This window comes from Podarcis raffonei, chromosome 1, assembly GCF_027172205.1.
Source record: "Podarcis raffonei isolate rPodRaf1 chromosome 1, rPodRaf1.pri, whole genome shotgun sequence".
Classification (NCBI taxonomy): Eukaryota; Metazoa; Chordata; class Lepidosauria; order Squamata; family Lacertidae; genus Podarcis; species Podarcis raffonei.
Window position 1 is genome coordinate 98014504 of NC_070602.1, and position 17709 is coordinate 98032212.

General features: G+C 41.7%; 1 protein-coding gene across 1 annotated transcript in view; it reads right to left on the reverse strand.

Moving 5' to 3' along the window:
- LOC128422168 (von Willebrand factor D and EGF domain-containing protein-like) overlaps window positions 1-17709 on the reverse strand; it is a 205846-nt gene that overhangs the window by 21203 nt on the left and 166934 nt on the right. The window contains exons 23-26 of the mRNA XM_053405830.1: window positions 15379-15474; window positions 13978-14073; window positions 11526-11621; window positions 10094-10189 (exon numbers count right to left, since the gene is read on the reverse strand). Of these exons, the coding sequence (XP_053261805.1) occupies window positions 10094-10189; window positions 11526-11621; window positions 13978-14073; window positions 15379-15474 (384 nt within the window). The remainder of the gene's footprint in view (window positions 1-10093; window positions 10190-11525; window positions 11622-13977; window positions 14074-15378; window positions 15475-17709) is intronic.

Below are 17709 nucleotides of genomic sequence, written 5' to 3' on the forward strand. Positions count from 1 at the left end.
GACCCCACAGATCATGAAAATTCATTTCCCCCCCTACCTACCAGAGGGGAAAATCTTATATAAAAGCAATCCATTGAGTAATTGCCACAGGAAATGGAGAGTTCCATTTTAAAATTCTTTTTCATTTTTAAAAATAGTTTGTTGTTGATAATGAGGAAAAATAACCTTTAGCAGAAAAAAAGAATTACTAACTAGAAAAGTATTAAGCAGAATAGGTGGTATAGATAACGTTTCCAATAAATTGTTTTGTTTAATTTCTGCTTAAGAGCAAAAGCACAATTGTCAGAACTTCTTGGTACATTGTTGTTAGGACTGAAACAAATGTCCAGGCTGAATTACCATACTGCTTTCCAGAGGCTGAACTAATGCCCCAATTCTCCCCTTTCTTTTTCCATGTTGATTCCTGTTGTCTCCTAATGTGTCACCTTTTGCTAGTGCTTTGGTGGTATAGTTTGGATCTTCCTGTTCCTGAGAATAGTGACATGGATAATCTCAGCCAAGTGGTAAATATGCTGTAACCACAATGCCATAAATCCAATCAGATTTGACAATAGCCACAATCACACGATACATTTGAAGCACTATGATACCACTTTGAACAGTCATGGCTTCCCCTAAATAATTGTGTAGTTTGTTAATTCCAAGAGTTCTGTTTGTAGAGGGGTTGATTATGAAGCCACTCTGGAAATTATAAGTTTGTGGGCTTCACCCTGTATGATGACCTCTATCAAGACAGAGACAGGGAAAATGTGTCCTTGTTAATTCTCCTCAAACACTCAGTGGTTTGTTTGTTTGTTTTGATACCATCAACCATGGTATCATTCTGGAGTGCCTGAGTTAGGGGTGGGTGTCACCGCTTTGTGGTGCTTCTGGTCCTACTTGGATGGTCATTTCCAGAGGGTGATGCTTGGGGAGTGCTCTTCAGCCTTGGGGAGCATTCAATGGTGGGGGGTGCCTCATAGTTCAATTTTATCCCCCTTGTGTTTAACATCTACATCAGGGGTGGCCAACTTCAAAGAGACTGCAATCTACTCACAGTTAAAAACTGGCAGTGATCTACCCCCTTTTCAGGGGTTCAGGTAAAGGTTGTTGAGCTTCTTTAGGGAGGAAGAAAGTGACACTGAGCTCTTTTTAGGAAGGAAAACCCTGTTTTTGGTGGTTCAGGTCAAAGTTGTTAAGCTTTTTTTAATGGAGCCAAAGTTTTTTAGCTTCTTTGGGGGGGAGTTACTGATTCACTGATGATCTACTGGTAGATCACGATCTACCTGTTGGACATGCCTGATCTACATGAAACCTCTGAGTGGGGTCACCCAGAGTTTTCAAGTACAATGTCAGCAAAATGCTGATAGCACATAGCTCTACTTTTCCTTTACATCTGCAGCTGTGGCAGTGGATGTGCTGGACCATTTTCTTGCCCCAGTAATGGACTTCTGTCGGCTGTCATTTGTGGGTGGAAGGGGGAGTGCCTCCATCTAATCCATCCCCTGCCCTCAGTCCAGCATAAGGGATGTTTGGATTGGTCTGTTATTCACTGAAAATTCATAACTGATATCCACATAGTACATTGAAATTGCCCATTCCAGATAAGGTGGATCACCATGTAGTATCTATCTAACTTTCTATGGTATTGAAGTAGGGATGCGGGTGGCGCTGTGGGTTAGGGTTAGGCCTCTTGGGCTTGCCAATTGGAAGGTTGGCAGTTCGGATCCGTGTGACAGGGTGAGCTCCTGTTGCTCGGTCCCAGCTTCTGTCAACCTAGCAGTTTAAAAGCACATCATTGCAAGTGGATAAATAGGTACCGCTGTGGCAGGAAGGTAAACAGCATTTTTATGTGCTCTGGCTTCCTTCACAGCTTCCCATTGTGCCAGAAGCGGTTTAGTCTTGCTGGCCACATGACCTGGAAAGCTTTCTGTGGACAAGCGAGATGTACGCCACAACCCCATAGTCACCTTTGACTGGACTTAACTGTCCGGGGTCCTTTACCTTACCTTTTACCTATGGTATTAATGTCTGTTAGGTTGGCAATGGCAATGCAAGTTTTGCCATTTGATCTAACTGGCACTGGAAATAGGTAGACAAAGAACTGAACACCATTAATGCTGAGTTTTACACAGTATGCTAAGAATGTCGTGATTCATCTCTCTTGCATACTGCAACTTCTCATATCTTTTAATAAGATTACCCTTTCCATTAGACCATAATTTAGCACAAAGGGACAGGGTTTTTCACTTTTATACCTCTCATTTTAGCTATAAGAAACAAAATGAGGAATCCTATGTAGGGAGAATATTATCTCAGTTTCCTGGTGTCAGTTACAAGCCTTTTCCCTTTGTCTGGACTCTTTCAGAAGAACTGAAAGTCCATGTACCTAACTAACCTTTCCTGAAACTATAATTTAGATTCTGTTTAGCCCCAGGACAATAATTACCTGTCATCACATAGCCTGAGCAATACTGGAGATAAGGGGAGAACAGGACTATGCTGCAGTGCTGACTAGGAAGATACAGTTTTAGAAACATTGGATTTCTTTGCCCCGAGAGGCTGGTAAATTGACCTCAACAATCTATCCCACCTCAGTGAAAGGCAAGAGAGTACCTCCTAGCGATATGTTCTTAACCAGCCAAACAATCAAATGTATCAGATACAGCTGCTAGGTGGTAATGCCAAAAAATAATGATAAATGATTGAATAGTAGGATAGGACAGCATGTATTCTTGATGCATTTTCAAGGGGAAAGTGTTATAAACTGCAATGGTCAGATTAGGTCAGCAGAGAATCATATGAAAAATACATCATTAGTAAAGGGATTCATAGCTAAGGTACATACCTTTTTCAACATACCTTATTTAGTTTATATTAAATATGACCAGCCGTTAACCATAACTGGTGAAAATAATATACCATTCTTTGATATCATTTATCAGAAGATGTGTTACTAAAGTGATTGAGGTACATTGTATAAAAGAAAGAGAGGTACCAGAATTCTTAACTAACAGCTGATTGACTCCTCCCCAAAGGACCTCATGCAGTATGTGAACAGATATTAAGAATGTTCAGAACCACAAACCCCACAAAATTGTGAGACAAGTCGTTCAGTGGTTTTGTGGTGCATTTCATTTGCTATTTTCGCTACTGAGTTGTTATGAAATACAATCATCCAAATGTTAAGTTATTATTATTTGTGGGTTGTTGTTTTTTTAAAGCTAATGAGTTCACTACTTCTTTTTTAGGCTTCAATGTTGGCTTTTTCAAGATTCCACCATACCATTCATTGAGGGATTTTCCCCCCAAAGTGCAATAAAACTGTCTTCAGATATCAGCCAAAATGATGCACAACATAGGGGACTCTTAACAGTATCCAGCTGTACTCTCCACATCCTCTAAATCAGGCGCTGGGAATCTACGGCCCTCCAGATATTGCTGGAGAACTGCCCCCATAATCTCTATTTGCCACACTGGCTGGGGCTCATGAGAATTGGGTCCAACAACACATGAAGGGCCACAGCTTCTTCATTTCTGACCTAAGATATTTTGCCATCAAAGTGTTTTCCCATACCATATTACTTAGGGTGACAGTGGCAGCAGAATCACTAAAACCTCATCCTAAAAGGAGGACAATCTCTCATTCAGATGCAGAATTAATTGCCCAATTGTTTCCCCTACATGCACCATGGAGGCTTATTCCCATCTACACCCTGCAGTGTGAATGGGCATTCCATCAGGTGTCCTGTGGATAGGTACCTCTGTCAAGCTTTCAATGTACATCGAGTTACATCAAGGTGTCCAGGTAGATTGGCTGCAGATAAATGTCTGCTCATGAGGAAATGAATCTTCTAAAGCTGGTAACATCTGGTCAGGAGGAAATATAGATAGACTAATATATCATTGTGCTGGAATCTTCTAGAACAGGCATAGGCAAACTCGGTCCTCTAGATGTTTTGGGACTACAACTTCCACCATCCCTAGCTAACAGGACCAGTGGTCATGGATGATGGGAATATCAACTTTAGAGGTCTAGCTTTTGGTGCCACCTAAAGTATCCACTGAATGAGCAAAAGAGACACAGCTTTTTCTGTAGTGGTACCACAGCTCCGGAGAGCTCTTCCTATCCAAAATTGCTGTTTTCCATTAGAGATTTTCAGCTCATTTTTAATGTATAACAACTTTCAGTTCGATTGTTGCTAGGTTTTTTTATATATATGTGAAACATCATTTAGCCTCATTACTGTTAGTTTTCTACTGCTGATTATATTATGTTTTAATAATCTGTGTTGTCTGAATATTAATGGCTATGTTGTAATCGTTCTTATGGATTGTTGCTATGGTTGATGATAGGGATGATGATAAGCGTTTAGTTCTTGGCTTGTGGCTAACACCCTTACTCAATATTCAGCACCAAACGTTCAATGAAAACAATGTCACACAGTAAAGATGAGTACACAGTTGTTACAGGAAAGTACTGATATCAGTGCTTCTACAAATTATTTTCAAGATTTGTCACCAATACCATCAGGGCCAGTTGCAGAGATTTTGCTGCAGAATAGTGCTTCCCCCATTCCATGTAGAAAAGCTGAGCAGAGTGACATTTGGGTAGAGTCCTTCACCACATGCAAGGTCAGCAATCTGGTTTAGGGATTGCAGAACAGGCTGCATGACAAAATGACAGCGTGGACTCTACACTACTAAGCATCTGCCACCAGAGGCAGCCTCATCACTTTGCAGAATGGTAGGGATGGCCCTGAATAGCACATTAGATAAGAGTCGTCAAGAACAAATATGTTCAGAAAGGCATGGTTTTCCTGCTACTTTCCAATGAAGATTATCACTCAGAGGCACAAGTACAGTTTCAATGCCATACTGAAGTTAGATCTAAGCTAGGCACAGGATCAGACAACAGTTGAAGCTTCAGAACAACCTTCATCACAAAAGGAAGATTAAACACATGCCAGTAGCAGGCTGAGGAACCAACATCTATGGACCGAGTTCTCATATAGCTGAGCTAATCCCATTATGAGAGAATGGCTGATAATCCCAATAGGACCAACATCATCTACCGGGACCCAAGCAACTCCTGATGATGGCCCTGGGTAGTCATGTGAAGCTAGCAGCCACATTGCACTGGATCGATGCTATGATCTAGTTGAGATGCCTGCAGTGCAGGGCGTGGGACCAGTTGACCCGCAAAGTACCTTGCAACTCTACAAGTCTATGCTGGATACACTAGGAAATGTGGGGAATTTAAAATAGTAAGCACTAATGTAGGGTGGGGCTCACCTTGCAAAACTTCCCCTCATACGTTTCTCTGAATCCCAACCAGAAATTACCAATTTTCCTCCAACTAGCTTACTTTAGATGGAGTGATTTGTGAAACTAGTGACTCACATCCTTAATGTATTAACGTATTAAGGATGTTAAAAAAAACACCCTTCTCTGATATTTCTGCAGATAATTCTTCTTTAAAAATTATTCAACAACCATATTTGCAAAAGAAGACATTCAATTTTGGAGGGTTTTTTTTAATTAAAAAAAAATATTTTGAAAGGTTGTATGGTTATTACTTCACGTCTCAGCATATTATGGGTTATCATACTCAGAGCAGACCTCTTAAAATAAGTGGACTGAAGTTAGTCATACATCCATTCATTTCAGTAGGCCTACTCTGACGTATAACTAAGCTAGAAAGAAGTCTTTGAATCGTTAGAATCATTGAATCATAGAACTGTAGAGTTGGAAGGGACCATGAGGGCTATCTAGTCCAACCCCCTGCAATGCAGGAATCTTTTGCCCAACATGGGGCTTGAACCCATGACTCTGAGATTAAGAGTCTCACGCTCGACTGACTGAGCTAGCAAGTCATGGGTTCCTAACTGAAAAGTACAGAGCTACCGTATTTTTCGTCCTATAGGGCGCACCGGCCCATAGGACGCACCTCGTTTTTTTTGGGGGGGGAATGAATAAAAAAAAATTTATTCCCCCCCCCAGCTGCGGCTGCTGCCCCAAGCCTTGCGCACACCTGCTTGAAGCACGGGGCACCCTCTGGAGGGCTCCGCGTGCTTCGGGCTGCAGGCTGCCGCCCCAAGCCTCACGTGCCCGGCGGGACCTCCTGCTGGGCTTGCAAGGCTTGTGGATAGCTTCCTGAAGCCTGGAGAGCGAGAGGGGTCGGTGCGCACCGATGCCTCTCGCTCTCCAGGCTTCAGCGAAAGCCTGCATTCGCCCCATAGGACGCACACACATTTCCCCTTCAGTTTTGGAGGGGGAAAAGTGCATCCTATGGGGTGAAAAATACGGTATGTCATAATTGTGCATTACTTCGACTTAAGAAATGTCTGTTTAGCTTATGCCAGTCTTTATTTTTTTAAATCCAAGACTTTATAAGAAGGATAAGCATTGTAAAGCCTATATGCCATGTTTCTCCAACCTACGCCAAAAGTATTGTGTATGTTTTCCTCTTTAAAAAAAAACCCACAGCTTCACATTGCGGGGGGCGGGGAGAGAAAAGCCCATAGGCTAGAGAAAAAGCCTTATGCTGCTGACCCCTGCTTTAAGAGGGTAATAAATCAATGTTCAAGTAGTGTTATTTCTTTAAAATTGAAGTATGGCTAAATATTGTTCTGATATATAATTTGCCATGAAAGGCATTTTCTTTAAGAGAGCTTTTGTTGTTTGGCCCTGTGTAATGGAATTCTCAGCAAGGAGAATATAGGGAGCCTGTACAGTAACTGATGCATAATCATACATTTTGCTGTCAGCTCTGGCATCCTCTTCATTTTGCTTGCAAGAGTCTGGATAGCATAATCACAGTGTGGTTGTTTGTCAGCAAGCATAAAGTGTTGAAATCTCTGCACTTCAGCTGCCAGCCAATCCAAGATGTGTGATTTACATAACATCCCCCCCACCGCCCTGCTCCAGCGCTATATTTGTTTACACCAACAATCAACATCCACTTTCAACCTGAATGCATTTTATTTAAAATTAAAGACATAGCAAAACAACGATAGAACAAGACTGAATGACAAGAGACATGGTGAAGAATATGTTCTGCCTCGCGCAACGGCAGCTGCCGGAAAAGGTTCCATAGAAAGCTAAAACAAACAAATAAACTGTGGAAGGAAGGAAACAAGACCATAAGCGGAACACTTCCACAAACTCATAAGTGAACGAAGGGTGATTGTCACCTCTCACTGTTGTGCCCTCCTTGTACTTAAAGTTCTTTCGATTTAAGGTGTTAATAAGAAATTTATTGGTCATCATTTCAAGCTCACTTGATTTTTAAAAATATTACCAAGAAAGGATAATACAGAATACAACAGTGCATTAAAAGTTAGAATAGGGGTCACAGAATCAGAATTGTGGAGTTGGAAGGGACTCCTAGGATCATCTAGTGAACCTCCCTGCAATGCAGGAATGTGCAGCTGCCCCATACAGGGATAAAATTGTTAGAATTCCTGTTCCATGATTGCAGTCATGGGATTTTTGCCTATCACATGATGGTAAATGTTTTGACTCCACAGAGTGGGAAGTGACGGAGACAGGATGTTTGTGTTACAGTGTTCCGTGAAGAGGGACTATTGTCCTTAGTTCTTTTTCTTTTTGCTGTCTGATGCTAGAGAGAGAGGGAGCCATATTGCAGTGCTCCATGTGTGTTTATATGTAAATACAGTAGATTAGCCAAAATGCTGAGTTGCTGAGGTCTGTCACGCATGATGAGCAAACTCTGCAGATCCCTAAGTGTGCTGGTGTTGGTTGGCATCAGTCGCTGTGATGTTCGGGCTGAAGAAAGCTTATGAAGCACCCGAACAATTGACCAGGAGGGAGGGAACATGCCAGTCGGGCATGTGTCTCTGCCAGAGTCCTACTCGGGTGTAGGCTGCACTCCTGACAAAAACTTGCAATCTTGGCATTATCAGCAGCATGCTCTAACCAGCTGAGCTGTAGTTGCTTGGCAGGGGAGTCAGCTTTCCACAAGTGACTTCCATGCATCTGAGGCAGGGATGGTCTGTGTGTCCTTCTTGGCTTGGCTTGCCATTTGGCCCACAAAGCCATACACATGCACCTTACACCTGGTAAGGGTGGAGCTTGCCCAAAGATCACTTTGTGCAGCTCCCAAAGTGCCTGACAACCAGCTGGCTCTTGGGAACTTTTGTAGTGTTGCACAAAGCAAGGGCCCAGCACTAAGCAGGATCACTCCCCCTTCACATCAGCCTCCAAATGATTTGCATCCTTGTGGAGTATCAAATGCATATTTGTGAAGGCAAATATACCCGTGGAAACAAGAATAGAAGCTATGGGGGACGGGACAGAAAGCAGGACAAGGGTTAAGCGCTCCTTCTCCTAGCATTTAGGCCTTTCAAATTACCTCTTGCTGAAGTATCCATTGGATGCTCGCACCAGTGCTTGCAACTCATGTGTAGTTCTAGCCTTAATCTAGGAATGCATGCCAAATACACTTCATGCTTACTGAGCAGCCACAAACCATTTCTGTATTGGTTTATTAGTCACAGAAAGAATCCGATGAGTGTCTATTCTAAATCTGAACTATTCTGAACTAATGAACTTTCCATCTCAAAAATATTTCTACAGAAAATGAAAGGAAAACATTCCAGTAAATGTGTAATATTCATAGAATCATGGAATTGTAGAGTTGGAAAGATCTACAAGGGTCATCTAGCTGAACACCCTTCAATGCAGGAATCTTTCATCCAATGTGGGTCTCAAACCCACAATCCTGAGATTGAGTCTACCAGCTGAGCTATCCTATTCAGCTAAGTTTTCCTCAGAGTCAACCCACTAAAATTGCAGAAGATGACTAAATTAGGTCCATTACCTTTGTTAGGTCTTCTCTGAGGAAAACTTGGTTGACTACCACTCAATATCCTGAAAGCAGTGTAAACTGAGAGAAGCAATAATGTTCAAGTAGGTACAGTTAGCTAAAAGAGAGGGAAACATCTCAGCATTTCACGGTTCTTCAGAGCTGTTGACTGAGAAACCTCCCATGTAAGCAGGCAGAACTGCAACAATACTGCCCGGTCTGCTTTGAGAAATGGAAGCAATATATTTTAAAGGTAGAAACAGCACTTTTTAAATGTACCCTGACCTTAAAAGCTAGATGTCAAACTTAAGGCATTATCTATCTGTCTCTCCCCTCCCCACCATTTCTCCCTTCTAGGTTCTTCCAGCCATGGGCTTCTATTTAGTTGTGTATTTTTGCAACAAAGCAAGGATGGTGCTTCATTGTTCTCTCAGCTGAAGGGATAATCAATGCAATATGGGGAATAAGGCAGCTTGCATGGCTGGAGGGGGATTCTGAACTGCTTTTTTCTTTGTCTGAAAGTTAAAAGTCCTTTGGAAATATACAGCCTTTTCATGCCATGTGTGGTTGCTTCACAGTTCCCTCCTTGCCACTTTCAAGCTGGTTTATGTGCGTGTCAAGAGAAGTTCGGGAGAATGAATTTTCGCCTGTCTTAAATTCCCTGTATGACAGACATAGGGAGTTGCTGTGGAATTTGTACAACTGCCAAAATAACAAATCTCCCATAAGACTACGGGAATCAAATGCGAATAGATATGCTAAGGTGTAGAGAGAATTATGACTGATAGGAAGAAAGAAGTAAAGCAAAAATCTTATTAGCTAACTGTATTAATTAGGCTAGAAAGATAGCACAGTGACATTTTAGATGGTCTTAGTCAGAGGCTGTGGATTGGGCTTTAATAATTTTCCTCACTAAGTTTAATGCCATCTAATTAGCTCATTTCACCCTGCAGATTTGCTCAGTTCACTTGAAATGAATTTAAACATATACATAGACAAGATCAGAACAAAATAGGCTTAAGCGCTTCCCTTTCTTTGATGCCGTGATAGTGCCATTAATACACTGGGACATGGTCTAAGCAAACCTCTGGTAATGGGATGTACCGCCTTTTGTAGTGAGGCTGCCAATATACGTGCCACGATATAAAAATTGAAGATTAGTACATTAATCCAAGCTAAATGTCCTATTTAACGTGCTTGGTAATAAGAAACTTCCTTAGGTGAAAATGCATTTCTAAGGCAGGATATATTTGAAAAGTTAAAGAGAAGTGAAAAAAACCTTACTTTTCTGACACCTTCTTCCAACATAACCTTCCATGCAGGAGCACACGTTGTTTCTCATACACTGTCCATTGTTTTTACAAGGAGGATTGCAGAAAGCTAATTTGAAAAAGCAAAGAAAGAAAGTAAATGCCTCACTACTAATGTGACTGGGAACTGCAGCATAATCTCTAGGCAGCATGATGCTATGGAATGCAGTACCAGCAAGGCAGTGCCTAGAATAATATCCAAGACTCCAGATCGGTGTAGCTCACGTTTCCACAGCTGCTTGTTTCTAGCCATAAGAGTTGCTGTGGCCTTGGGGGAGAGGGAAATTATCATGTTTTCACACTGAATTGAGGTGCTGTGGTTGATATGACCTGGACACAAAGGGCTAAAGCCCCTCTCCTCCATGCCATATTCCCAATCCATCTTCACTCCTCCAAACAGAATTGGTGAAAAAGACAGGGGGAAAAACCCTATGAGGGAAAACTCCATCGCAAATCATTCATTCATGGTTTTCCAAACTTGGATCTTCACCCATTTTTGAACTACAACTCCTAGAAGCAGGACCAATGGTCAGGGATGATGGGAATTGTAGTCCAAAAGAGCTGGAGACTCAAGTTTGGGAAATCCTGCCTTAGTCAATAACACCACATGAAGATTGTTTTTGGCAGTGTTCTACAAATGCACAAAACAAAACAGGACAGGATGATATATAGCATAAATTGTATAATAACTAAAACATCTATGACAGGAAAAAAAACTATTGACTGCTCTCACACATTAGCAGGGAGGAGTAAAGTGGGAACCATGTTTCCTGTGACATGCAAACACAGTCTTTTTGTGATTAGATTAGGTCAAGATTAGGAAAATATGCATGCATTTGTAACCAAAAGTTTATATCAGATGCCTCGCCCCACCCCCATAAGAGAAGAAAAGATCCAGCTAGACTGTTTCTATGGGTGTCAAAGCAACTCAGTTAGTGAAAGTTCAGCCCCTGATAAAGAAGAAAAGAAGAGAAGTAGTTTATAGTCTGTCCTTCTCATTTACATTGAATTTAGATTAATGTGGGTAAGTATCAGGCTATTTCCTATAATTGTGAACATACTGGGATGTGGAATAATAAAATGCTGTCTTCTACACTGTGTAACATTTTGCCAACGTATACTTTGAAGTTCAGTTAATTACACATTGCAAATCCATTTGCAATGGTACATTCAATATATTTTTCACACATTCCACTCTGTTGCAGAAAAGAAAGTATAGAATGTATCACACAGCTTTCAGTTGAGACATTATTCTACACATCCCCTAAGCAATATGCTGGCTACACGGTAGGTGACTTGTTCTGGATAAAACTGTGATGCAAGTGGATGTAGTAAATAATTGATGAAGATGTTAAAGTAGAGGAAAGGTATATTTTCACCAGTGGGATTCTATTTTTCCACCTTACCGAATTGACACTGAGGTCCAAAGAAACCATGAGGGCAAGCACACGTATTCGGCCGAATGCAGGTGCCACCATTTAGGCAAACTGGATTGCAAATAGCTGCATACAATTGAGGAGAAATTCATCGGTTAGTACACAACCAAACATTTTTATTGCTGGTTTTTCATAAACGATAAAGAATCCTTGTTTTAAACAAGGGTCATGATCCAAAATGGCAGCTAAAACAGTGCTTCACTATGATCAAGACATCCCCCGTCCATTCCATACCAGCAGTGTGTTTTATTTCTTAATTGTTTTGTAATCTTTCTCTCAGGTGGGCTTGTATTCCTGAGGCATAATGTGCTCCTCTTTGGGCAGTTTTGGATGGCTGATCAGTGGTTTTGCGGGTGGAGTGGGGAAGGGTGATTAGCGTAAGCAAGTTAGGCTTTCCCGGCTCGTTGGAAATGTGGTGCTATTGAGATCTCCCATACACTGACATAACTTCCATTTGTTCATAGCACATAAGAGGTGTGCATTGCATTTTAGCATTGCTGTAAAGGATTTGAGGAGTCTGTCAAGAAAATCTATAAACCACTTAAACCGGCACTTGTGTGCACAAATCATCTTGGTCTCCTATTGGGCAAAAATACCTTAAGGGAACCCAGGCTTGTTTTATTGGTTTGTGGATCAAATGAGAGGGTTTATAAACATGCATTTCAAGATTTGTCATTTGCTCCGAACAAACCATCTTGCGACAGGCTTAGTAGTTTATGTGAATAAGATAATCATTTCAGCATGCATAATCCTCCCCTGAAATCCATGAGCATTATATGTGGGGCAAAAACAATGCAGGACAGCACTCTATGGGCACAATCTAGAGAAAGTAAGGTTCACTTAATTGCCATTGAAACTAATTGTGCTCAAGTACGTTAATAAAAATGTGTGTCTCTTTTATCCCTAAATGCACACACATTGTTATTGCAGAAAAGATTTGCAGGGGCTGAAAAAGACAGCAATCTAACAGTCCCAGAGATTTTCTGAAACCAATCAACAGTATAATAGCAGGAATGTACGGGGCAGGGGGACAATGCTGTGCTGCCACCTTCCTGACAGCTGCATTGTTACTGCTTACTGGGGCAAGGAAAGAGTAGTGGCAAGATCAGGACTGCATGGGGGCACTGGCAGGTGCACCAGATTCACACTGCTGCTGCTTCTGTGCAGCCTCAACCTTCCCACCATGCCTGCCCCATATTGTCTCAGCAAGCAGCAGCAACGCCACAGCTGGGAGGCCGGTAGTACAGCACTGTCCCACTGCACCAGACACTCCTGAAAATTTATTTATACATACATACATACATACATACATACATACATACATACATACAAGTATTTATATACCACTGTATCCGGGAGACATACAATTTTAAAATACAAAGCACTGTTTGAAAAAATAATAATCAGATAATCATTAAAGTGACTGGTTAATAAGTACAGATAGGGTGAACTTACAGAATCAGCTGTTTGCCACAACCAGCCCTTTAGAACTTTCTTCTCCATTATAACCACTTATTTTTAAGGAAAGGCCTGGTGCTGTAATGTTTTTATTGTATGTGATCTTTCAGGTGTGTTTGTGTGTAAAAACCTCAAGTGACTGGTTAATCAAAAATAAAATTCAATAGCTGGAAATCATCCCTGTGAGCTTAAAAAAAAAAGTCATCAGGAGATGCCTAAAAGTCAAAAGTGTGGACACCTTCCAAATATCTTCTGGAAGGCCTTTGTAATACATGGGAACAACTAACAGTGCTTCTCTGGATGATCTCAACCATAGAACTGAGATGTATGGGCTCAGGTGGCCCTTACCAAAACAAACAATATTGACAAGTGAACCTCAGGTTCTCTGTAAAAGGGGGAGTCACCAAACACTTCTGCAGGTAGCTCTAGGACTTGTAGAACCAAAGAGAGATGTCCCTATACAACATGCTCTTTCAAGAACTACATACTACAGTTCCTGAGCTCTCAATGGCATTTCCTATGCACCGGCAGAAGGAGCCAACAGACTGTGACGTTCAACTAGTGGCCAGTGGGAGTGGCACAAGTCCCATAATAGTCAAGGGCATCTGAGATCCTGGAGCAAGAGCAAGAACTACTGATAGGATAGATGTCACCAGATCAGAGGGACAGGAAATGGTGTCTAAAGGGACTTTTGTCCCTCACTCACAATAAATAGACCCACATGTGATATACTGTCAAATCTGGCTATAAATATAAATTAGGCAGTCAGAACCATAAGGATACTGAACAGTGGAGCTTAAACGATGCCAATTAGCCCTCTGATTTTTCAAAACAGACGACACAGAAGGAGAGGGGGACTCTGCTAGAAGTACATGCTGGACCTAGACAAATGATGGATGGGCATTGCCTCCAAGTGAGGGTGTTGCACCCTTAAGCTATAAAGGATTCTGCTGTACATCTTTACCTGTCTCACACAAAGGGCTGCTCCATCCAGGTTTGCATTCACATTCATCCGGTGCAATGCATTTCCCACCATTGTGACAATGCCTATTGCATACCACTAAAAAAACAAATTAGTCCAAGGTTATTTGAGCAAAGTACAAAGTACTGGTTTGTGTTTTTTTGCTTCAAATTGTACTGATCAAAATCCAGAGCAGCTATGGAAATTTTCTTACCCCATTTGCTACTAAAACTGAAATGAGAATGATATGTCACTTCCTTTTGTTTCCTGTTGAATTATAGACTTTGAAAGGATTTATACAGAGACACTTTTTAGATATTCCAGTAATATAAGTGCATATAATCCATCCTGGGTAACCTAGTGTTCAAACATGGAGCAAAGAGTGCTATTCCAACACTATAATACACATTTGTGGTTTAAAGGTAATATAGACAGCTTTTGCTCTAAGGCAGATTATTTTGCTAACCACCCTTCACAACAGTTTGAACCTTAATGGCCAAGTTTGCTACTTTTTTATTTTCTCTGAGTATTTTTGCATTTGCTTGCATAGCCTTGAATTCCATAAGCATTATTGTACACAAGGCTTCTTCTGTTATCAGTGCTCATGCACAGCCAGGTGGGCAGACTTCTTATATAATTGTAATGTGCTTTAGGAAAGCACAGCACAGGGGTGATATTCAAACTTAAATATATTTGTAGACTGTAGCTGCTACTCAGCTGTGTGCTGGTACTGAAGTATGTTTCCAAGCACAATTTAAAGTGTTGGTGCTGACCTTTAAAGCCCTAAACGGCCTAGGTCCAGTATATCTGAAGCAGTGTCTCCACACCCATCGTTCTACCCGGACACCACGGTCCAGCGCCGAGGGCCTTCTGGCGGTTCGCTCACTGTGAGAAGCCAAGTTACAGGGAACCAGACAGAGGGCCTTCTCGGTAGTGGCACCTGCCCTTTGGAACACCCTCCCACCAGATGTCAAAGAGAACAACAACTACCAGACTTTTAGACGACAACTGAAGGCAGCCCTGTTTAGGGAAGCTTTTAATGTTTGATGCATTACTGTATTTTAATATTGTGTTGGAAGCTGCCCAGAGTCATCTTGCTGTTGCTCACCAGGCACTGGTGAGACTGGCACAGGGCAAATGTACCAGCAGAACCAATATGCTGCTCCTGTTGGTGTGTTTGCACAATTCCAACGTTACCACCACTTCCTTTCTAACTCCCAGTAAGCAGCAGTGATGTGATCAAGCAGAGGTCAGATGAACAGCATGGCCTTACCACAGTGTCCACTACTACTTATGAAAACTAAACGTAGGCTGCATTCTAGGATAATGTGTTGAAAATACAGGGATGTCAACAAAGAAAATAATTAAATTCAAGAAAGGCAAAATAAAAACAGATGCACATACATGTTTCACATCTAGGACCCACAAATCCATAAACACAGGAACAGATATTTGGAGTGATGCATGTTCCTCCATTCTCACATGAGGGATCACAAAATGCTACATTAAAATACAGAAAGCAGATAATTAGAGATTTGATACGATATAACAGGTTAGCTACAATCAGGAGCCCCAGTGACCTGCACTCTGTTATTCTCGCATAGCATTTTTCTATATTCCACGACTGCAAAATATGAACCTTCAAGATTTGCAGTAACAGCACAAGTCAATGATTAGAAGAGAGGGCATCAATAGTTGTGTCAGCACCACCTCCTAGTATCTGAAGGTTACACCAGTATTTCAGAAACATTACGAGAGTGCTAATTGCCCATATTTATTTGTTTGTGATATCCGACGTCTGCCTACTCAAGAGTTCCAGGCAAGGAGAAAACAATAACATTAAAATCACAATTGACAATAAATCAATCAGCACCATAAAATTAAGGCCAAACACCAATAAAACAGATGGTAGAAGCAAAAATGAAACATCCCCATACCACCACCACCCACCCAAAAATTGAGCAGAGATGTGCATCTTTACATATCATGTTTGCCCAATCTGAAATAGCTTTTGAGGCGGCATCTTAGAAATGAAGGGAACAATTCAGGATGACGTTAAGGCAATTGTTCAATCACGGGAAGCATTTCAGCTTGCTAGATGGAACAATTCCTCCTTTCCTCACCCAAAACACTGTCCCAGGGGTTCTATTGGGAACCCCATATGTACTAGGAAACAGATGAATTATGAAAGGGTGGGGCGTTACTGTGAGAGAGGGGGTTATTTTGGGAGGGGGCTATTGGTTTTTGTATTAATTATTTGTGTTTTTATCTTGTGAACTGCCATGATATCTTAAGAAGAAGAAGAAAAAGAAGAAGAAGAGGAGGAGGAGGAAGAAGAAGTGGTGGTGTCTGGTTTCCACCTACCTTGAAAGCCTCAGAAAGACCTGCAGCTTAATCAATTTATTTTTAAGGCATAAATTGGGCTTGTGAAATTCAGCTCCTTCTCAAGTTTCAGGTGCCTGTACTCTGACATATGGGATCCTCCTTAATGAGGGTCCTGGTTGCGCATGGGCCCCTAAGGCACCCCCGCTGGGAGAGTTGTTGCTGGGTGTGGCCCAAGCCTTAACCATTGGGCCCCAGGGTCGCGCCGGGCTATTTGGGCCAATCAGAGCGATTGGCGCGATTCCTGGGGCCTATAAAAGCGGCAGCACGGCATAACTGGGGGAACTTGCATTGTGTTGCCAAACACCCACCCTCCCTCCCTAATTTTAGGTGCTGCTGCTGTGGCCTTGCTTTGGATTGGGTTGCCTGCTTTGGAGCAGGGGCTGGGTAAGATTTTTTTTCCATTTGGCAGATTGGATGTAGCCACTTGGTTTTCGTCTACCCCCTTCGCAATCGTCACAACTTTGTAAGGTTTGGCGGTTAGGCATTGGCTTATTGAAGTGTGTGGGAGGGGAGGTGCGGCCATCACCTGCCCCTCCATGAATAAGGGTATTCCGGTAAAGGAATCTGGGGGTCCTGGATCTCGTCCGAAGTCCGCTTGAGGGGCTAGGGCCATGTCAGGACCACAGGAACCCCGGGGTGAGCTTTGTTGGTCTTCATCGATGTTGCTCCCTCGTTTGGTGTTTACCCTTTCAGACTTCCAGTCCAGAGAGTCAGTTATAGTCTGTTGCCAATGCCTAAGCCAACACCGCTCACTTTGCTGTAATCAATAAAGTTGTGGCCTAAATTTTGCCCAATAACTTAAACTAAAATTATGTGTCAGTGTGAAGTTATTTACAGAGGAAGGGCTTGGGGGCCTCGAAGCGCAACCATTTGCAAGGTCCTTTAAGTCATTAATATTTTGGTGGACCCATCTTACAAGGCATACTACTACTCTCCTTTAAGGTACAAACCCAGTTGAGAAGTTGAGAAAATACTTTGCAACAGTATTTGGCTTCTGCGTATTGATCAGCATAATTGGACAGTTCTGTGATTCTGAATGAATTAGTACAAATTTTAGAAAATTTGAATTGCAATGTTCAGTGAAATCTACCTACAGCTTTCCTAAAACAGTTGCAACAAATTCGGCATTTTTACCATTAAATGAAAAGAAGACGAGCATTTTATATAATGATGCAGATAAGTAACCATCCAAATAATATCATAGTATATGGTCGAAGCCGCTATTGTTTTATGAAGTGATACAGTCAGTTATATTGGGGTGGGGATGTTCCTGAAAATTGTTAGCTATTTTAACAACTACTGTCACATTGTCCCTGTAAGGCATAAATTTCACCAAGTATTATGTATTTC